Source organism: Argopecten irradians, chromosome 8, assembly GCF_041381155.1.
Source record: "Argopecten irradians isolate NY chromosome 8, Ai_NY, whole genome shotgun sequence".
Classification (NCBI taxonomy): domain Eukaryota; kingdom Metazoa; phylum Mollusca; class Bivalvia; order Pectinida; family Pectinidae; genus Argopecten; species Argopecten irradians.
Window position 1 is genome coordinate 35,870,756 of NC_091141.1, and position 23,887 is coordinate 35,894,642.

General features: G+C 33.6%; 2 protein-coding genes across 2 annotated transcripts; one reads left to right on the top strand and one right to left on the bottom strand.

Annotated features, from left to right (window-relative positions):
- Positions 1-859: 859 nt before the first annotated feature.
- On the bottom strand, positions 860-17,859 carry LOC138329863 (uncharacterized). The gene is made up of 20 exons (XM_069277153.1): positions 17,849-17,859; positions 16,617-16,626; positions 15,548-15,566; positions 12,655-12,755; positions 12,258-12,278; positions 11,556-11,582; positions 11,008-11,072; positions 10,351-10,502; positions 9,862-9,965; positions 9,465-9,475; positions 8,601-8,751; positions 8,004-8,142; positions 7,482-7,579; positions 6,872-6,988; positions 4,598-4,663; positions 3,902-4,065; positions 3,038-3,158; positions 2,590-2,682; positions 2,197-2,298; positions 860-1,392 (listed from the first exon to the last, which is right to left on the bottom strand). Exons 1-20 carry the CDS (start codon positions 17,857-17,859, stop codon positions 1,294-1,296), a joined length of 1,671 nt encoding a protein of 556 aa, XP_069133254.1. The 3' UTR covers positions 860-1,293.
- LOC138330233 (ropporin-1-like protein) lies at positions 17,194-23,570 on the top strand. The gene is made up of 6 exons (XM_069277698.1): positions 17,194-17,343; positions 18,805-18,954; positions 19,699-19,822; positions 20,771-20,932; positions 21,320-21,495; positions 22,535-23,570. The coding sequence occupies exons 2-6, from the start codon at positions 18,818-18,820 to the stop codon at positions 22,614-22,616; spliced, it is 681 nt and encodes a 226-aa protein (XP_069133799.1). The 5' UTR covers positions 17,194-17,343; positions 18,805-18,817; the 3' UTR covers positions 22,617-23,570.
- The last annotated feature ends 317 nt before the right edge of the window (positions 23,571-23,887 follow it).

The window sequence follows — 23,887 nt, forward strand, 5'->3', positions numbered from 1 at the left end:
ATTACGGTACATGTGGGCTAGAAATAATTCGTGCGTTATCATTCAATAACTACTATGATTAATTACTTGACATTTGTTACAATGCATTATAGCTCGACCAGAAACTGTACAAACTATTTTATATATAGCTAGATAACAAAGAACTTCTAAAAAATCTTTAACTTCTGCTAAAGTGCTACCCTCCAAACACTTCAGCTGGATCACAGAGGTTCATGGGAGAGAAATTCCAGTAAAGCTAAGGACACATCATTCCAAAAAAAATGTTGACAAACAGTCCAGTGTCATATTGAGGAGATACAACGTATGGGCATATTGACAAGGTTGTATTATGTTAACAATTACAACTCTAATTAGGAAAAAATGTGTACATTGTGATATATGGTAGTAGCATCAGACCATCATATATTAATTATATTATTGCTATGAATTTTGTGTCCAGTAGCTTTGGTTAGTGATTCATGAGATATTAGAAATTAACAAGATACTTGAAAAGGCATGGTTATGAAGGGCTTAAAATGAGGGATGCATTTTTTCGCGTAACAATCAGTCATAGTATTAATAAATTTATAGATATATTACATGTACTACTAAAAATATTTTCCATAATACATGACATTTTTCGAATAGAGAAAAGCTGATTGGTTTTACAAGGCATGTATGTGTCTTAGGACATAATGAAAATGAAAAGTGGTTATTTTTATGGCAGCGGAAGCTACTTTAACAGCGGTTGAAGAGGTGAATGATCATCACCATATTCTACAGGGTACAAATGTAAACCACCCTTGTGATATAATGAACCACAAATTTACGTATTTGAAAATTGTTTTTTCCTAGAATGATAGATCAATTATAGATTCAATCAACATCAACATATTTATTAACGATAACAAATAAAAGTGTGAACAGATATACCAATATCACAGTGTTTTTAACAATAATTTCACACACAAAACAAAACAAAATTCATCCGTTTTGGCACATGATAGTCACAGAAATAATTTACTATACAATACATTAATCATTAATGAATACTTCAATCAAGGTTAATGTCAACTACATTTTAACAAAATAGAGTCTGTACATTTTATAGGCATCATACTTATCCCAATTAAAGTAAATGTGTCAACAAAGTAATTATGTATCACTGTATCTACTATTTCCCACTATTTCAAAACAAAGTATAAATGTCATTACGTTCAAATAAAAACTTAACAAGAGTGTTTTGTATGAAGTTTGATAATTAGTGTCTCCATCAAGTCAAAGTATACCCCTTAACTCAACTCCTTGATGGCTCTATACCATTATTTCCCTGGCAACAATGCTTGCTTTCCTCTTGGTTTTTCTTGGCTCATCATACACATCTTGACTGTCACACACATCAAATTCATGATCCTGCAATTTGTAAAAAGCAATTAATTTAATGTATAGTTTATCATTCTAATTGGTGTTTTTTTTCTATTTCAAAAGATAAATTGCTGTTCAACTTTCATAGTGGAAATGGAACATCTCAACCATGAAAAACACAATTTGTTTGGTCAAGTCAGTCAGACCAACTACATGCATTATCATTCTTATTGCACTTTTCACTTCAAAGATAAATTTTGTACAACAACTTTGATGGGGTTCCTATGAAATTGGCACATATCTCAAAGATGCTCCACTGCTGACAGAGCATAAACGATGCTCATCAATTGAACAATAATTGGTGTTTAATCGTGATTAGATATGTCTAATTAACACAAAAAATGAGATAATGTATTTTGCTTTTGTTGCATGCGCAATCAATAATTCATTCCATATAGGACATAGTTCCAAAGAATTTTTTCGGAATGCAATTAATAATTTTTCATATTTTTGTCTTCTAAAATTAGAAGCTCAAACTTTTCAATGGTGGTAATGGTGTAAAGTAAGTAACCTTTGTAACTGAAGAAATGCCAATTCGTCTGTTCCTTGGGAAAAAAATGTCATTTGTTAGCGGTGGAGCATCTTTATCGATGAAAAGTTTTTTTGATGTAGTCAGACTAACTTGTGACAAATTTGCTTTTCCTGGACAGCCATCAAGTATAACTTTTACTTTAATATATTAATGTAATTTATTTTACTACTTTAATATATACATTTCAGTTCCATATTGAAAATATTGTGAAATATTTCAACTCATGGACCAAGGGATTATTCAATGAAATGGAAACTTACACCATCGACTTTTGATATAGCCCTTTTCCTCCCTTTTTTAGTGCTGGTTGGGGTTGGGATTTTCATTTCCTCCTCATCCACCTTTGAAAGTCTTGGACTCACCTTAATTTGAAAAGAAAAGAGTATATATTGCTGAAGCAATTAATGTATTCTCACAAATTTGTTACCAAAAAAGAATCCATCATGCACTGCGAACAATGACGATAACCCATGAAGATATACCGGTTTCCTTCTCAGTCTTTTCTGCTTACCCGTAATAATCAGGCTACTGTTGTTAAAATTTCATTCACACGAGTACTTCTTTAAATATAATACAACTATTATCTACACTTAACAATTTAATATTAAACAATACTTTCTCTTTTCTCTATATTTCTAATAAAAAAAACTCACCTCAACAGGTTCTTCTTTTTTCTTCTTGTTCTTTTTTCCTTTCTTTTTTCTTGACAGACTGATACCCTCTGCCATCTCAGTTATCTGGGATATCTGTTCCAAGTAAATATGATTTTTCGAAATGCATACAGTTGAATTTTGTAAAAGTACTATCATGCTAATAAATAGTTATCTATTTACATTTTTAAGACTGGTTTATATTCAACATCTTTAAAAGATCTTTAAAGTCTTAGGTAAAGTTGCTGTAGACAAACATATGCTGTAGAAAATTAAAAAACGTTTCACTCTAAAATTTGTGCAATATACATGTATACATTGTATACCACTTGAATACAATTTATACACTCAATAGAAATAATGTATTTGTTTTAAAATCTGATTTCTAAAACCTACTCTAATGTATACTAGCAAGAAAACAGATAATCCATTAATCTAATCATACACATACCGTATCTTCCTTAGATGGTGCCTGCTTGACAGTTTGCTCTTCTGATTGACAACTCTTCTTCTTGAAGTATTTTGGTATACCTTCATTCAAAATCTTGCTCTTTTCCACCATTTTTCCAAGTCTTTAAAATGTAGGTATAACACAATTTTGCTTTTGGGGTGCAACAATACACTATTTTCCCAATATGATGCAATGGATAAAATATGATTTGTTAACTTTCAACATGATGTCTATGTTTGATCATGTTCTTTCAAGTTAGGGTAACAGTTTGAGACTCTATTGTAAAGAAAGCTTCAGGCTGATACTAAATGTGATTCCAGTAACTATCAGTTAATCTGTTTGATTTCAAGCAACAATTCAGAGAAGAAGAAATGATAAAATTCACAAGGATGTTTGGCAAAAAACTCTTGCTTTCTGACTTCATAATGACATCACAAGATTCTCATCAACAAAATAGTGATTTTTTATGTTTATGTCAAAGATGATGACTAACATGGGATCCACAAAACATAACAAGGTTGTCGTTAACAGAGGTCAAAAGTCTTAATATAAGTAACGTACAGTAACCTTGTTTTGATATATCTAGGTGGTATACAGTTCTATTTAAAGTATAGGAGATAGCGTCTCGACAAGCAAGATTATCTGCAGAAGGACACACATTTGACACAAATCTTAAGTCCCATCCCCAACCCCTCCTGGTTTCCAGGGGAGACCTAATAGTATCTTCAAAGTTTTTTTTCATATTACATAATCAGATAAATGTATCTTTGAATCAACTATTTTCAATAACGTAGATTTAATATTAAAGATCTTCAATATAAAACATTTTTAGATACATATCAATGATAAGGTAATGTAAGTTACCGTTTCCCTTTCCCTGCATTGCGAATGAAGCCTTCCTTTTCTAATCTGTTCATGAGACCCTGTGCCACACTCATCTCCACACCAAGCCTTCTAGCAAGATTTGGTCCAATAACTCTGTTCATTTCTGAGGTAGCCATTAATGCTCTCCTCCACAAACAAGTAGCCTACAGTGAAAATGAACCTTCTGTAGCTTCAGTCGTTAAAACATAATATAGTACATGTACTGTCAAACCTGTCTATAAAGACCACCCGAGGGATCAAGAACAAATTCTCTTCATCGTTTAAATTGTGTTGAAATTTATCATTTGAGAGAATAAGTGTGGTCTTTATACAGAGGTGGTCACTAAGATAAGTTTGACTGTACAGATACTTGTCAGTGATATTGCATTTAACTTTTCTTTATATAGAACTTCTTTTGTTCTTTTGATCCTTGTTCCAGAGAAATGTACAGTTCACTGCCTTTAATCAATAGGTATCTGTCCCTACATTAAATCCAGAAACATGTCTCACCAGAAAAGTCGAGTCCTATTTAGATATTGACACCTTCATTCGGAGTCAAACAAAGTTTTCTATAGACACTGACTTCATGCATAATATTGAAGTAAGTTCAAATTAAAGAACTTTCTTTGAATACAACAAAAAAATTGTTGCAATCCAGCTATGGAAAAGAATCACACTTTTTTCAATAATATATACCTGCATTCCAATTGCTGATAATGTATTTAGATATGGATCTGTTGGTACATTATCTTGATTTCCTGGCTACAATGTAAAGTTGGAGGAAAAAATCATCACAAACATTCTACAGTTATATAATTACACACAATATCTTGTATAAGATTAGGTATAAATATTGGTAAATTGAGTAAAGAAACTATCAAACTCATAATTTTTTATCAGATATGCTATAAACAACATGACTAATACCTCAATAAAATTTTGGGACAAAAACAAGAGGCCCAGAGGGCCTGTATCGCTCACCTGGTTTTTTGTTAGTAATTATCACAAGACTCTGACAATTAGAAAAATAAGCAAAATTGACTCCCAAAGTTTAATTTTGAATCACAACCATACAATGATGCTATTGATACCATACAAATATGCTATCCAATACATAGGTTCAGAGACAAAGTAATTTATATGAAAATAGTAGCCTAATTGACCTTTTGACCTCGCATCTATTGCCGTCTAAGAACCTGGGGGTCAGCCCTATCATTTGTACAATTTCAAATCCCAACCCTATAAGGATGCTACCATTGCACTATAAGTGCTCTTCCATTCTTAGTTGCAGAGAAGAAGTCGTTTATATGGAAATAGCTAAATTGACCCCTTTTGACCCCACCCTTCAGGCCCCCGGGGGGTCAGCCCCATCATTTGCAAAATTTTGAATCCAAACCCTATAAGGATGTAACCATTGCATTATGAGCGTAATCCCATGTTAAGTTGCAGAGAAAAAGTCATATATATATGGAAATTGACCACTTTTGACCCCGCCCCTCAGGCCCCCGGGGGGTCAGCCCTATCATTTGCACAATTTTGAATCTCCACACTATAAGGATACTACCATTGTATTATGGGTGCTATACCGTGCTTAGTTTCAGAGAAGTCGTTTAAATGGAAATAGCCAAATTGGCCACTTTCGACCCCGCCCCTCAGGCCCCTGGGGGTCAGCCCCATCATTTGCACAATTTTGAATCCCCACCCTATAAAGATGCCACCATTGCATTATGGGTGCTATACCATGCTTAGTTTCAGAGAAGAAGTCGTTTATATGGAAATAGCCAAATTGGCCCCTTTTGACCCCGCCCCTCAGGCCCCCCGGGGGTCAGCCCCATCATTTGTACAATTTTGAATCCCCAACCTATAAAGATACTACCATTGCATTATGTGTGCTATCTCATGCTTAGTTTCAGAGAAGAAGTCGTTTATATGGAAATAGCCAAATTGACTCCATTTGACCCCGCCCCTCAGGCCCCCGGGGGGTCAGCCCCATCATTTGTACAATTTTGAATCCCCACCCTATAAGGATGCTACCATTGCATTATGGGTGCTATCCCATGCTTGGTTTCAGAGAAGAAGTCGTTTATATGGAAATAGCCAAATTGACCCCTTTTGACCCCGCCCCTCAGGCCCCCGGGGGGTCAGCCACATCATTTGTACAATTTTTAATCCCCACCCTTTAACGATACTACCATTGCATTATGAGTGCTATCTCATGCTTAGTTTCAGGAAGAAGTCGTTTATATGGAAATAGCCAAATTGACCCCATTTGACCCCGCCCCTCAGGCCCCCGGGGGGTCAGCCCCATCATTTGTACAATTTTGAATCCCCACCCTATAAGGATGCTACCATTGCATTATGGATGCTATCCCGTGCTTGGTTTCAGAGAAGAAGTCGTTTATATGGAAATAGCCAAATTGACCCCTTTTGGCCCCGCCCCTCAGGCCCCTGGGGGGTCAGCCCCATCATTTGTACAATTTTGAATCCCCACCCTATAAGAATGCTACCATTGCATTATGGGTGCTATCCCATGCTTGGTTTCAGAGAAGAAGTCGTTTATATGGAAATAGCCAAATTGACCCCTTTTGGCCCCGCCCCTCAGGCCCCTGGGGGGTCAGCCCCATCATTTGTACAATTTTCAGTTAGTAGCCCATAAGGATGCTACCAGTCAAATTTTGTTGAAATCCGACCAGCGGTTATGGAGAAGAAGTCGATTGTTGACGGACGGACGGACGGACGGACGGACGACGGACGACGGACGACGGACGACGGACGACGGACGACGGACGCCGGACGCCACGGTATGGCATAAGCTCACCTTGGTCCTTCGGACCAGGTGAGCTAAAAATGGCTTAATCGAGTAAAACGTTTCTTATCAAACTCATATACAGATTAATCTATCTTACACAACATTGTGCTATATATCACATCCTTTTTACATTTATTTCAAATAAGTCTAACGGCATATACCTCTCCACAGATTTCACAAATGTGCTGCGTAGGAGCATCAGTTTCATTCTGTACAAGGAAACACACTCCATGTTGCCACACATTGCAAATTGCACACAAGATCATTAATCCATCATCCTGCAATAAAGCACAATATTTTAATTTCCTTTGATCAAATGAATTCAAGAATTATATTCAAGTTTTAATTTTCTTGACTACATCATAGTCCTGTATTAGAGTGGTAATCTGTAGTGATATTGGCAGTTTTGATATGCTTTCTTATATAGTCACCCATTTCTTTTGAGAATTTAAACGCATTCATTTTAAAAAATCCATCTTAAATTACTGTTGTTTTTTAGGGAATAACAGTTTCGTGATTTCCTAGGTCATCATAAGCACAAATATCTGATCCATCAAATATTAAGACTTGGTTAAAATCATACCCTATAAAGGTCCAATTACAAAATTTGCTAAAATCATATTTTCTAGTTTTAGGTCTAAATTATGAAAATATTTACCCACAAAAACAGCGGCTATACATTGATTCTTGCAACTTTATTTAATTAAATAAATAGGCATTAAATAATATATACACAGGCTCCATCCTCCATCAGGTGTGTATCAAGTATACCTCATTACATCCACAAGGGCACCGTACAACAGCCTCCTCATCCTGAGCTGACATCTGACTCTGGGATCCTGTGGTATCAACAGCTCGATCAGTTGAACCTTTGAACCATAATATACAACCTTTAAATTTGAATTTGCATCACATTCTTAATATCAATTCTAGATATGACAATTAACTCCAATTTATTGATTTTGAGACACCAAAACGACGCGAGTAGAGTACCATTTACAGTCAATTAGTCACACTTTCCAGTGATGATGTGAAGTCATATTTGACATGCTTTTTGTGACATCACAATCCATGGAAGACATGCAGGGTTAATCGACGGTAAAAAGGGGTAAATTGTAGTTTTGGTATCTCGAAACCCGCTATTACATGCTTGTCTGAGAACAAGTCTTTCTACATTTGCAAAAAATTACTGGTTACTTTTTTATTTTTCATTGTAACAGATGATTTAAATTTGATATTAGTAGTACTTGTGTCTTTATTGAACGTTTATTTCTTTAAAAAATGTAGTCTTACCTGGCATCGCAGGCATCTCTGTTGGTACTACAGCATCAGGTGTAGCACACTTCTTGGATTTCTTTCCACGCAGTAATTGTTTCTCAGTTACAATTTCTGTGTCATTAAAGGAGTAGACATCTCCTTGACCTTCTTCTTCCTACAAAATTAATACATACATGCAACATTAGACATAGACATTATTGATATATGCAGTATTTGCATATTACACAGTTATCTGTCCTTATGGGTAGGTATTGGTTGTGACGTTTTTGAATTTCACTCACAAATTCATGACATTACAATGGATACCTATAGCTACCTACAAGGAAAGTAACTATGTAGTATGCAAAGACGGAATAATGTGGAATGAATTTGGCATCAGAAAATTTCTAATGCAAATTATCCATAAGAAACAGCCATGCAAGCCTCCTCTGTTTTCCTTTTAATGATTTAAAATTTTAGATTTTAAAATAATTTTAGTGTTTTATTTTTTTGAGCTTAATAAAGATAAGCACAAATCATCTCCGACAGTTCTGTAGTTCACAAGGTATTGTGAGAGCAGTAAAATATGCATCTAATAAAAATATTGTGATTAATAAAACTGATTGAACGAACTTCTTGTTCCATTTCCTCTCTTTCTTGGTTGTCAATACACATGTTTTCCTCTACCAGTATTGGATCCTCAACCTTTTCTTTCTCTTCTTCCTCAGCTGCATCATCTTTCAGTTCAAACTGCTTACTGTCGGTTTTTATTCTCATCTTTATCCTAGGGATTCAAAATATACCTGAGCATTAGAAGCTTATACAGGTTCGCAAGCTTGAATTAATAAGTTTATATTCAATACCTGCAAGCTTGCAAATTGATTCACAAGCTTGTACATACATTATATTAAGCTTGCAGTAGGAACTACAAGCTTGTATTAAGTTGCAAAAGAACAGGAGGAAGAACTTTTTGCAAGTTTGCAGAAGACATGCAAGCTTGCAGAAATTGCTAGCTTGCATATTTCAGATTTACAAGCTTGTGCATGGTTACAAAATTAACATTCTTATTCAAACTTAAAGTTAATGCACGCTTTCTACTAGCTTATAGAAAGTTGGGCATATCACTATTAGTTATTAAGTCTCTGACAGATATTTACAAAATCAACTGATAAAATGCCATAATCATCAATAATGCAAAACATATAAGATAAAGGACTTATAGTATGTTATGTATCTGGTAGTATTAACCACAAATCTAAACACAGAAAACTCAGATAACTATGTTATCCAAAATACGGTGTGTTAGGACATTTGAATTCAATGAAAAAGATTGTTGTCAAGGAAAGATAAATATTTATCAAACAATGATTATCCTTCTTTTGAATTGTGGAACATAAAAGTTTTGACTATACTCCCATGCCAAATACAAATGGATTAAGTTACCACAACAGTAAAGGAAATTAAAAATAAACTATAAAGAAAAACCAGAGTACTTACGTGTGAAATTGCTAAAAGAAAAAAGACATTTCCTATTAACTTTAAAGAATGTATGTCACATATTTACTGGTATTAATAATTTTTATTTCATAAACAGTCAGTGTCATCATTATATTTTTTTTAAACCAAGAAATATTTCAAATTTGAGTAAAAATTTGCACAATAAATGCATAATGATCCAATTAAGCTTATAATTATTTTGAAATATGATATTGTTCTTTCTTCATGATTCAAACAATAGTTATACTTTTCAATATAATCATTACCACATATTATTTAATAATTGACCAACATCTAATTCATCGACAGCTGGCAATATGTCAATTAATAGTATTATACACTCAATAAGGCCATTGATTAAAAGGGAATCTATGTTCTACTTCATAATGGTACTTACAGTTGCTACATCTCCAACTTTGATGTTCATTGGTTCTTCTTCAAATACAAAGGAGTCACTCTGTGCTGGCTTGAAACCTGGTGGCTCATAATCAGTTGGAGTACCTGTGAAAGAATTTTTTGAAAGGACTCTGTTAAGCATATATGTACAACAGTTGATATGGAATCTGTTGTGGTCATCAGCACTTCAAGAAGTGGTTTTAAACCCCCACAATCAAATATCAACCTTTCCTGGTAATGGTGTTGGATGTAATGTATGTTCGAAAGGAAAGGAATGTATATTAATAATATATTTTGAGAATAACATGATATACACTGGCAATGTTCCTCTAATTTTCACCGTTAACACCTACTAGGAATAGAAGTAAATCAAAGTGATTTTGATAACCTATGGATTTTAACACTTTTCATCTGTAAAAGAATCTCTGCTAGTGTATGACATTTTGAAATGAAATAACCAGATTATTAAGAGAAACAGAAAAATACCTACAGTCATCATAATAAAGGAGCTTCATGGTGAGCATCACATCATCTGGTAGTGATTTCAATGTCTGGGTTAATACAACCATTGTCCTCAATAACCTGATGGTAGCTTTCTTGGTTTCCAGCACAGAATCTGCACTGCCAATCTTTTTTTCATTTCTGAAATAAAAATATACAGGAGTATAGTAAATTTGACTGAAATTAAACTGTGTGTCTTTATTATTATCAATGCTAGAACATCTTGTTATTACATGTACCCGTCTGACAGACAACTTTTACAACAATGACAGATGTTCAAAAATCTAAGATGGTAGCCTATTAGATCAATGTAATCAGATGGGATTGTCTGCAAATAAGACCCCTCCCTCTCTCACATTCGATTTTTATTCTTCTCTAGGTGGGGGTTCTTATTTGCAGGCATTAATAGTATATTTCATTTCAATTATTGTAGCACAAATGGCCTAATTAGTGTGTCTGCCTTGACTCATTCACCCCTGAAATTTCATAAAAGGCTAGCTGATCTAGTCTTTGATTAAGAAGAGATGAAATCTGTCTTCAGGAGTGAATGAGTTAATATGAGTTTCTTTACCCGTTTTCCATGAACATTTTGTGGGATGCATGCTTGAAAATCAGAATAAATGAAATAAAAAAAATGATGGTTTACCTATATACGTCCATCTCTGCTGTGTTTTTGTAAGAAAACTTGAAGGTGTAAGATTCAATGACAGTCTGCAAAAGAATAAATCTTATAATCAGAGGAGGGCAAAATAAAATCACAACAGACTTTCAGACTATAAATTTCATATTAGATATAACGACACCTATCTTAACTTTCCCATTGAAAAAATTTCATATACACTGCAGGAATTAAGCATTAATTTTATTTGATAGATTGCAATCTTTTTCAATCTTATAATTATAATCTATTTCATGGAATTCTGTTCTCTAACATCATGAAACATTTTTTTAACAATTTCTAAAGAGTTTCTTATTTGCTTTTACATGTATATAGTGATATATCTCATTTAAGTATACATTGGATTAAGCATTATATGTACAATATATAATTACCTAGCCTTTCTTCACATACATGTACAAATGAATAAAAGGGGCATTCAATTCATTTCTATACATCGGTACTTCAACAATTAAATGCAATTAACTAATTTGAAATGTTACATTAAACAACTTCTTGTTTTCTTTCAAACTTACATCAGGGTCTTCTGCATCTGTGTATATCTGAAATTTAATTTTCAAAACCTAATTAAAGGTGTTCCTTTTTAAATGACTTCATGCAACAGTACAACCATACTTTTTAGTCTAGATTCAATGTAAATAAACAAAAAGAGGCCCAAGGATCTTAAGTGTTCATCTGACAATGCAAACTAAAATGGGACCATTTGAATAGGATTTTAATAGATCAAAACATGTTCCAAGATGGTGACTTTGACATCCATCTTGGATTTTGGAAATACAGTTTTATGTACTGTTTCTAAGTCAGTCCTTTACGTTCAAACAAATTTCAGCACTGAAGCTGAAGAAGAACTTTAAAATGTAATATCTATACTGGCTATTGTGGTCCATGGCCATCTTGGAATTCAGATCAATCGAAAAAATAACACTAAGTCGGAACCATGTCAGGATAATTTCAGCTAAACCGCACGAGAAGAAGTTCATAATGTGATTTCAAAATTATGTTTGTGACGGCCACCTTGGATTTTGGATTGGCCTGGAAAATAGCTAATATAAAATATTTTGTCGTTGGAGTCAATTTATCATTGAATTGTCCTCAGTCATCATTTTATCAATACTTTCTTAGCTGACAATGTCAGAGAGGTAGTCATATACAAACAAATCAGCTTGAAGCTTTAACAAGACTTGTTTTTGTAGTGATTAAGTATTAATTTTACTTACTCCCATAATAAGCATTCTCAGCTGAAATATAAGAATATTTCACATTAAAATGTTTAATTTTTTTTTGGATAGAACAATAATGTAGAAATATCTATCCCAGAAATAATCATGCCTCACATCTCATGTCATATATTTGTTCTTTAAAAAGTTTTCAATTCATGCACTTTAAAAGCTTATGAATTTAAATTTAAAAAGAAGATTCGTATTTGCAGTTAAAGGGTATGTAAAATTTAACATCATTGCAGTCAAAGGGGTACGTAATATGAATTTAGAGAAAATATGTTCTATACAAAAAAACATTGACAATTTAATAAAATGTTGCAATTTATGTTAAATGCAATAACTACAGCTCACTTTAAACTTAAAATCTTTAAATCAATTATAATGTATATCTTACATATTTCTTGTCCACAGCATCAAAGCAGCCCTTGACCCACTTTATGACTTGGGAAGCACCAGGACAAGCACTGTCATCTCTCATAATTTTGAGGTTCAAGCCTAAAATCAGAAAACTCATCTCAATGAAATATTAAATTTTTACATTTTAACAATATAGGTGTTATTTTACTTATATATTTACTGTATTCGACCCAATACAGTGTTTTTCCTGCCTATATATTTGGGGCCGAAAAAGGCCCCATTTCCAATTGTATTTCTTGTTATTTTTTCCCAAATCTATGTCTAAATTTCCCAAATCAGTGAGTTGACATGAATTTTGTGCGACGAAACTAAAAAATTCCGTAAATCCCAAGTCTGAACATCGTATTTTAATATCCATTCTTACACTTGATTTTTAGAGAAGCATAATTGTCTATTTCTACCTTTTCCAAAATTTCCATAAACACAGTTTAAATTTCTCATTTTCTACCTTTATCGCAAAAAATTTCCCAATTTTCACCAGGTGGCAATTTCCCAAAATACCCGGGAAAAAACACTGCAATAAGTGCCCATGTCAGACAATGCGAAACACTTTGAAAACTTACAGGACATTTGGTCTGGTAAAATTTTTCATTTTCACCAGACCAGATGAAACTTTACCAGACCAAAAATATTTACTGAAAATTGACATGATTTTTGTTTTGCTGTTGGTTGATGTGTATATGGTACAGGAAAGGAATTTAATTATGGAAATATAACAAGCGAAGCTATGATAACAAAATTACAATCATTTTATTGCTCAGCTGGTAGTTGATTAACCATGGATAATTCTCTATGTTTAGATTCTTCTTACAGGATTGGAAAAGTTACGATAGTGCTGACTGCTGTTCCGAGATTTAAAAGGAAAAGTAGTTGGAGAAACAGTTAAAACAAGGATAAAGATCCAAACATCTTGCTACTATTCCCTGGAATACATCATGATGCCCATGAAATTATCTGCTTTTGACTGAAAGTCATCACAGAAATCATCATCTATGTCCTTGTGTCATATATATCATTAATAATGTTCACATTCTCTATTTGCGACATCCAGTTCACATAGCCACTCAAAGTCTGACAGTGGACGATTGCTTTAACAATGGCATGTATTGATTGATTTAAAAAGAATCAACATCTTCTCAAAAGAAGCAGTATTTGTTGAGAAAAATTGGGAAATACTTTTTTTATTCCCCCATAGGCGTTCGTATTTGTGGTGTTTAGTAATGTACATGTAAGACAGTCTCGAATCCTTCTCCACTTATAAATCCTATGGGGTTCCGCCTGATACATTGTATTAAAACCCCTAGAAAAGACTTGATTTTTATTTAGCATTTTGAAATAAAACTTACCACAGCCCAAAATCTGGATTTCAGTAAGTCTTCAGATTACATCTGCATGCAAAGACTATATCATCTGTGTTGTTCGATTCTACAAGTAGTCACTAGTGCTCAACTTTGAAACCTGTAAAATATTTCATGGACCATATTTAGTCAAACTAAATATATATCCATAATAGGAGATTTATAAATGTACTCAACTGTGGTTAGTCTTCTCTGAGGGTCCTTCGAGTGTGGCTGTGCAACGTCCATTCTTGAACAGAGAAAATTATTTCTTACGGTTCAAAAATTTACTTAATTTTAGGCAATCATATTTTTTCCAGCGGAGTTATTATAGGCGCTTCCGCTATTGTGGCGGTTAGTAGAGTAAAGAGCACACTGGCGAATCCTTCTCAATTATGGCATCCTTGATTGCCTGTGATTTCAACCTTACAAGATACCGTTAATGAAATTGTTTGATTAGTTCAGAGGACTCTGTCCCAAGTTTGATAATACACCATACACTGTACAATATTGATTAACAGATACAAATGTCATTATAGTTATAAGCAAACTACTAGTCATGTAGGCCTGTATTGTACGTTATTTATTGCATGTAAGCATTAGGGCCTAGGTCATGTTTTAAGTTTGCATGTACCGGGTATTTATTGCGCACTGTGAAACAATAGACCAATACATATTAGCAAGTTGTTAACAGTTTTCTCAACCTAGTCACGTTCACAATATTGTTTTAGAGGGGGGGTCATCGTATTCTAGTTACTGTACTACTATATTCAAGATATTTAAGTGTACGGATTTTATATCAACATTTGTGATTACCGTTACGTTCGCGCACCGTCTAACTAGTTAGTAAACATCAATGATATGAATCAATTTCATTTGTTCAATAGAGGAATAAAAGCTCTTTCTTTAAAAACCTAAGGGAGCTGCAAACAACTTCAAGGAATACAAATCAGTTAGGATCAGCAAGAACTACACGAAAACCTGAAAGCGAAAATGAAGCGAAAAACTAAGAGACGAAATGTAAATACGGGGGTATTGTATTTCGAGTAAAGGGGTACATAAAATTGTTACAAGAAAGGAACCTATTACTCCCGAATAAATGTTTAAAACCAATCGATAGATCACATTCTACAGAGAATTTAAAATTTAGGCAAAATTCGAAACAATTAAAGTATAGCCCAAACTGCAGATATATACTAAAGAACAGAATTTCATTATCCCAGGGTTATGAATTTAAGAATGTTTACAGTATATACACCCTGAAAGGACAACCAGATCATGATCGGGTGAAAACCTGAATTCTGATAAATTAGTCGGGAATTAATACAAAAAAGGCTGAATATACAAGATTAACTTGTATCATCTGACCAGAGTTGACATTGTTGAACTTGCCGAAAATATTGGGTCAGGTCGTTTATCCAAAGAAGGAGTCTCTGTGTTGATATTAGAAACAAATTCATGTCTGATTAAAATTATGTAAGTATCTTATCTGTTATAATCAAAAGACCAAGTTTAAGAGATATGTGAAACCACCTTCAAGGCATCTGTCCTCCTAAAAAGGCATATTCGGAAAAATTGCCCAGTATGCAGTATGCTCAGATATTCCACGGGAAATGTACTCAAGCAACATGAGAAAGCAACGTCTTATTCCAAACAAATAGTGCCAGGAGACTCTGTATTTCTGTAACTTGTTCAACGGTATATGGAAACCAGGGAAATCTATTGATACAAAGAATCAGACCTTTAACTGAGTAATAAAATAATTTGTACACAACAGAAGAAAACTAAGAAAGATTATAAAACTTCAAGGGCTTTTCTACTTTAAGACTTTGTAAGATTTCAGCAAGGATCTGTATCTAATATGCTATCTAATAATTTAACCCAAATTAGGCAGTATGTGTACCACAACCAGGTTCAACTGACAAAATGTACTGGGTTCCGCCTGATACATGTATTAAAACTCCTAGAAAAGACTTGATTTTTTTTAGCATTTTGAAATAAAACTTCCACAGCCCAAAATCTGGATTTCAGTAAGTCTTCAGATTACATCATGCAAAGACTATATCATCTGTGTTGTCGATTCTACAAGTAGTCACTAGTGCTCAACTTTGAAACCTGTAAAATATTTCATGGACATATTTAGTCAACTAAATATATATCCATAAATAGAGATTAAAAAAATGTACTCACTGTGTTAGATCTTCTCCTGAGGTCTTTGCAGTGTGGCTGTGCACGTCATTTCTAGAAGAGAAAAATATTTCATACTGTTCAAAAAATTTACTTAACCATGCAATCATATTTTTTCCAGCTGAGTTATTATAGGCGTTCCGTGTGGCGTTTAGTAGAGTAAAGAGACACTGGCGAATCCTTCTCACTTATAAATCCTTGATTGCCTGTTGATTTCAACTTCAAGATAACGTTAATGAAATTGTCTGAGAAGTTCAGAACTCTGTCCCAAGCATTGATAATACACATACATGTACATATAGATTACAGATACAAATGTATATAGTTATAAGCAACTACTGTCATGTAGGCCTGTATTGTCCGTTTATTTATTGCATGTAAGCTTAGGCCTATGTATGTTTAAGTTTGCATGTACCGGTATTGCACTGTGACAATAGACAATACATATTAGCAAGTTGTTAACAGTTTTTCTCCACAGTCCCGTTTCACAAATATGTTTAGAGGGGTCATGTATTCTAGTACTGTACTACTATATTCAAGATATTTGTAAGTTACGATTTTATATCACACATAGGATTACCGTTACGCGCGCACCGTTAACTATTTAGTAAACATCAATGATATGACATTTGTATGATGATGTGAATAAAATTAGATTCCAGCCTATTATCAGAAATATCTCTTTCTCGTATTTAATTATGTCGACAGTATCGTTTCTAGTTCTTAACATCTGCATTTCGCTGGCCGATTACATTTAAGTTTGTCGATAGCTAGAATTCCATCTCACCTGTTTTTTGTCAGTTTCTTCCGAAATGCAGACGACAATATCCCACAATGCTAAGATCGGGGAGTCGCACGTGAAAGTTAATCTTTGGCATTAAAACGCTTGCATGTTGAAAAATTAATTCCTTTCGTAAACTGGTCAGATATTAAACAAAACTGCGCTATATCGTTTGGTTTGCGTAATGACATTATCTGTTTTGATTTTGAATACCGCGCGGTTTCAATGTTTATCTTGCCTTAACGTTTGCCTTGACTATAAATAGTTTAAGCGCTTTAAAGACCCTGATTCTGACGACTTGCGCAGAGCTGTTGCTAGCAACAACAACTAACACATCCGGTAGAAAGAGGTTCGAAAAGTGGTGAGTATATTTTAACGGAAAATGTGTAAAACTAGCTCGAATGTGATAGAAACAACCATAATTTTATAAAAGAATAATAAAACCGACTCTATTGTTACTGAAACACACTGTTCTCGAAAGACAATGAAACAAGAATAATGAAAATCCATGATCAGAAACGTTGCTGCTGACACTCTGTGACTGTCGATACCGACTTTGTACTGTCAATGTGTTCGCTGCGTTGAATAAGTTTTTGGGTTTAAACATAATAAGAAAAAACATATGCCATCATAATAAGAAAAATAAAAGTTGATGGCAACAACAGTTAAAGATTCGGGATAGGAATACTCATATGGCGTTCAGAAACTTGCTGGTAGTTTTGTTTAGTTTTTGCAACGAAGTAAACTGTCTCCAACATAAAGACAGTATGATGTCAAAAAGCCTTTTTATCATAATAAGTGAAGGTACATCTAGGTCGTGAAAGTAATCACAGATATTGGGAGCAAACAAGTGGAAATTGACTTACCCTGTCTCCATCTTTTCGAACAACAGCAGGTAATAATACACTGTCTCCTTCGTTTCAACAGATACCAATAAGTTATATCTCACATAACTTCGATATATTTTGATAAATATGTGTTATCTAAATCATCCATCGTAAAGCCAAATCATGTTTTTGATATTTTTATTTAATCTACAAGACAATATACATATATAATGTTAATCCAATAATATTAGATGTACTGTACTAGCTGGTACAGTTAATGTACAGGGTAGAGAAACTTCTGATGACGTAATGCTTCAAATGTGTCTCTTTGTGGTAAACCTGTAACATTATTAGAGTAGTGTAAATATGTATTCACATTATGTAGTAAACACTCAACTGCATATTCATACATATAGAATAAAAAGCAGCGATGTTCGCATATTTTAAAAGAAGGTCAAAATGATGTAATTGCTATACGCTTCAATTTTGTTTTGCACAGATATGCCAACTTTTAAACAAAAAGCTAGCATTTGTTATTGTCAAATCAAAATAACCATGGGCTAAAGAAAAGTTTAATCAAATACGAATCGCATTGCAAAAGGGCATTGTTAGCAACTGTAATGGAAAACGTAAATGAAAGTAAATGATCTGCTATTGTCCATTGACCAATCCTGATCTGGTATAAGACAGCGATCTCATTCCTAACATATGCAATAGTGACTTATAAATGAACAGAAAGAAATCAGTGTGTAAAATGAACAGGTTAGTTCGGTTTGTATTTGTCATAGTTTTAATACGGTCTCTGTCACTCAGCTGACGATTCATGCTTCTTTGGCTTTTAGATAGAGTCATAGATTTCAATGGCTGAGACCCGGGTTCGATTCCTGGTCGGGGTACTCAACAGGAATGTGTATTTTCTCTGTTCTTCTACAAGTAAATAAGGTCGATTTTAGTATTGTAACCTAGACACTTGTATATTTTTTTAATTTTCACAGTGAAGCATCAAACATGCCTTCCAATCCAGATGAGCCCTACTACTGTTCACAGCAAATTAATATCCCTCCCTCTCTACCGGATATTCTCAAACAGTTTACCAAGGCAGCCATACGCACACAACCCAATGATGTCCTCGCTTGGTCCGCAGCGTAAGTATATTATACTTAAAACGTAAGTCATGTAGTTAATGTTTTCTGAGTGTAACAAAATCAACAGTTATATTAATTATTCTGGGTCAAAGTTGTGATGTACTACGGAACTGGTTTTGCCTTTAACATATATATACTGGTATAGACTATAGGCAAAAAAAATTGTAAACAAAGATGTTGATCGGATATAATCGAAAAAGTCTTAAGTCTAAAACAGTATTTAAAGGTTTGTCTTAGCGAAGTTCAGATGTGTTATGAGAAAATAATTTTAATTTCACATGTTACACTCATTTGTTTTGGTTAGAAGTTTGAGGTTATTTTTTAATAAACCAAAAGAATTGTATGTCGAGTATTATGAGGTCATACACGAAGAGCGTTTAATTTTAAAAGCAGCACAGTCATTGGAAAAACAAAACTCTTGGCTAAGATATCAATGCGCCTCAAATCAATTTGTTTTGTTGTAAAACTTAAGAAAAATACACACATTAATGCCTGATAAGTACCTTACTAAAATAATTATTCAAATTAAATAAAAAAAATTATTCTCAATATTTTTTTGGTTTACATGTATGAAGTCAAAGTCAAAAAACAAACGAACATTCTTTTTCACAGACTTGAAGAAATTCCTTCTGTTTTTTTATGACTTAACCCAAAATGTATTCAGAATAATCCATATAATTACATAATTTTTGATTGGCTCACTCAAAATGTCCAAAAATCAAATGTTCTTCCTCTGTGTTGCAGGTATTTCAGAGCGATGTCTAAGGGAGAGACGCCTCCTGTAAAGGAACGCCTAGAAATGCCAGTAGCCACACAAAAGACAGACACTGGCCTAACGCCAGGTCTGCTCCGAGTATTGAACAAACAGGTAGTTTGAAAAGGAAAAAAGGAAATGATAAAGGGACATGTATACCAGATCTGACCCAAAAATGTTCAGGGCACTTAAGTTATTGAAAATAAATCAAAATTATTGACGAACACATAAACTTTTTTAGTGTGTATTTAATTTGAGGTAAGCCGGTCTTTTTTGCTGATTAAACCTGGCTGTGACAACGCTTGATTTGGCCCAAATTACATTAGAAAACATACAGATAGTATTCCATCTTTTTATATAACAGAGCTACCTCCCCTACAGGTAGGTATCCATTGTGACGTCATTATTTTGAGACAGAAACTCACATCGTTTTCTCTGAAAAGTGTGACGTTATGCTTACAAACACATGACATTACAATCATAACTTACACGCCAGGACCGATAACTCTGTAATATGCAAAGGCTAAATAGAAAAGTCCCCCCTCCCCCACCTCTGAAATTACAATTGTACTGCCTCTCCTTAAAGATAATGAAACCTCTCTGTAATTGAGATCAGGGCCTTCAAAAATGGGAATGGGCGGTAATTAGGATGGGGTGGTTATTGGGAAAAATACAGTAAATAATGTCAATAAAAAACAATAACAAGGTATTGGTACATTAATTGTGTTTATATCTTACTAAGATTAAATCATTCTTTGTTTTCAAAACATCAATAAAATATCCAGTGTTTTTCTTTCTTTAACATATATATAAATATGATTTCTTTTTTATTAAGAAAAGAAAAAAAACCCATATATTTTACATATTCAACTTCTCATTTTTCAACAGTTTTGATAAAATAACTTTATCAAGAAAATGAATACAAGAAACAAGACTTTTGGTCAAAAGTGTATGCCATTTCTTAATTAATATCAACAAAAGTACAAAAAAAACAATAATCACATTAGTTATACATAAAAGAAATATCCGTATTTTTCCTACAACTGAACGTTTTCTTGATAGCTTGGACCAAAGAAGACAGTCCCTCTCAGTATGGTGGAAGAGAAGTGGCAAGATGTGGCTCTCCCTAAGGAGCAGTTTGATGAAATTGCAAGAATCGGTAGCTTTGGTGGCGACGTAGAATGGAACAAATTCTTTACACTGGCGTGTTCAGCACTAGGGGAGGTAACTTGATTTTATTTCTGATATATTTCGAGGATGGTGAGCTATTTAAATTGTCTATCTTCTGTAGTCAGTTATCCGTCCCTCTATAAACAACTCCTTGATTATTATCTCTTTTTCTCAGAATGTCTTGGGGAGATCTTTTTTGAAATTTTATTTGTCTCCCCCGGTCCTTAGTTGTTCAAATCTAATTTACAGAGCTGTTTCTGCTCTTTTTAAAGTCATGTGAATGCTGACCAATTTGGACCCTTTATCGTGTATTGATTTTCACGTTTGAGATTTAAAATTTATTTTTCAAAGTTTTTTTTTATTAATTTGTATAAAACTTTATTTAATACATTAATTTCAATTTTGTTAAAAGAATAAGATAACATGATTAACTTATTTCAGAACTTGACAGATGCTATGAAGCTAGTGTGTGAGATCCTCACCGCAGATCCTGAAGGAGGTCCTGCCCGGATACCATTCCCCTTGTTTAAAGAGCTATACACATATCTCGCACAGATAGATGGTGACATTTCACAGGGTCACATAGACGACACCCTCAACACGCTCAAATATGATGTGTAAGTCATCCTTCAGGCATTGCATCATTATTTGCCAACCTGGCTCCGATTTCTCAAAATAAACATAAGTAAAAAACTGACTTAATTAAGTCTTTTTTTACATAGTTACATAAGGAGAAAAAACTAAAGTTTTGACTCAAGTCTGTACATATACTTTTGTTTTGAGTAATCGGAGCCCGGTCCAAATTAAGGACTAAAGTGAGCTGATGTCATCCAATGGGGTTAGTGCTCACAAATCAGACATCGTTTTCTAATCAACTTCTTGAAAACCATTTAAATATATAACCTAATTTGATTTGTTGGGCAAACCCCTCCAGGAGTAGGGCCAAAAGGGATCCATAAACAACTTCCTTGAAACTAGCTATGGAAATCGCTCAGGTGACATCTTATGGATTGGGGAATCAAAGTGTTTAATGAATGGTTGAACTGACCCCTCAAGGTTCTGAAAAGCAGTACCAAAAGGGATCAGTTTGGCTTCATGTACATGTAAACCCATACAAACGACCTCTCTGAAACTAAGCTATTATTATGGCATATATTTCATAAGCAACATCTCTATGGGATTTGTGTACAAAATGTTCAAATGTGTGGGCTATAGCTGGCCCTAAAGGGTCGGGGTTCGATTTGGTTATTTTGCATACATGTAACATCTCAGCACTTAGCAACTTGAGCGCTTGACATAACATTTGGTAATCTTTATTATCGGTATTTTTATATTGGCTGTACTCTTATTTTATCGGTTATTTTATTTTAGATTTAGCCTTATCTTATCGGTGATTTCATTAAAGCTTTAATCTTATTTCATCAATAATTTTTTTAGCTGTAATCTTATTTTATCGGTATTTTATTTTGGCTGCAATCTTATCAGTATTTTATTTTGGCTGTAATCTTTTTTATCGGTAATTTTATTTTAGCTTGAATATTAACTCATGAGATAATAAGTCAAACGATTGTAATGTAATGTTGAGTGCTCAAGATGATTAAAAACATTATATGTTGTATAGATCTCAACATGATCTCTTTTTTTTTCTGTTTTCAGGGAAAAACAAGATGGTTACATCCAGCCTAGAAATTTCCTAAGTCCTGAAGGTCCAAAATTATCCATGCCAACCTCATCCTAGGGACAAACTTTCGTGTATAATTCTCTGAAACATGTCAATTCAATAACAGGAACATTGCTCTACATTAAAATTTACCACATAAACATCGATAAGGAACGGCTGCAGTAACAACGTTATTGTACTTAATTGTTTTAAACGGGAATATGTCTGTTCTTTGAAGTTACTACTCACCGAATGTTTACTATTGAATTACCAGGTATTTTGGTAGATAGGGATGAGAGGTGTGTGTTTTAATGGAAGCAGTTATACAGATCGATATACTTGTTAGTGAAATTATTGTCATATTAAATATTGCAAACCTAAATTTTATATTTTGATAAATAGCATTGTTATTAATTTGTCTTCAAATAATAATCGTTTTTTTATTTATAATCATTTTATGTCAACATATTCCTTGCAACCAAGGATTTTTAGGTTTTGTTGTACATTGTCAGTTCAATGTATACTGCTCTTAAGGTAAAGATGATATTTATCAAAGTCTACAAACTTTTTCATATATAATGCTGCACTTCTGAAGTTTATAAATATTCCAAAAGGATTATCAAACACTCTTGTCTGAAAACATGTGAATATTTTTGAGCTCTCACATATTTAGATTTCATCTTGTATTCCAGACCTATGTATATTCTCATTACCGCTGCTGAATATATATCATACAATACACATTTATCATAGTTGAATGACTTCTTAAAAATAATTTATTTAACATTTATCTACGTTCTTAGAATATCTGTCTCTATCACTGCTGGAAATGTACAACTTCTCTGATGAAACTAAGTGTTACTTATCTGTTAAAGATATAGTTTTATTTCAAAAGTCTAAAACTGTTACAAAAGATCTGATTATATTTTCCTGAAATGAATATTCTCTAACAGGAGTGTCTCAGCTATACTATGTAAACATGTCTGTATTAAATTTATGATGATGTAAATAAACGTCTTTAATAGGATATCACATTTGCTTTATTTACTCATTTCACTGGATTTTAATTACCATATTCGACCAAAAAAGCACCCATTTCCCTAGAACGAATATACGTACCCGGCCTACTATACCTTTCGGCCGGGTACGAATTGGTACCTATGTGTCGTAGTGGAGCACTGCCTCCGAAAATCACTCGGGCATAGTTTTCTATACTTTTTTGTAGGTTTCCAATTATTTTATGCGTATACATGCATTTACATATTATTTTTGTCCAAAACAAACATAACTACCATTCTTAATATCTACCGTACCACTCACAAGACGTCAAATGCACAATCTGTGGACTT

Bases quoted from the DNA above. Each gene is read 5' to 3' on its own strand.
- LOC138329863 (XM_069277153.1), bottom strand. The intron at 4,664-6,871 runs GTATATGCCGTT...TTTACATTGTAG, and splicing joins TTTGTGAAATCTGTGGAGAG to CCAGGAAATCAAGATAATGT. The intron at 4,066-4,597 runs GTATATATTATT...TTTTCACTGTAG, and splicing joins TATCAGCAATTGGAATGCAG to GCTACTTGTTTGTGGAGGAG.
- LOC138330233 (XM_069277698.1), top strand. From the start codon at position 18,818: ATGCCTTCCAATCCAGATGAGCCCTACTACTGTTCACAGCAAATTAAT. The intron at 19,823-20,770 runs GTAGTTTGAAAA...TTTTCTTGATAG, and splicing joins TCCGAGTATTGAACAAACAG to CTTGGACCAAAGAAGACAGT. The intron at 20,933-21,319 runs GTAACTTGATTT...AACTTATTTCAG, and splicing joins CGTGTTCAGCACTAGGGGAG to AACTTGACAGATGCTATGAA.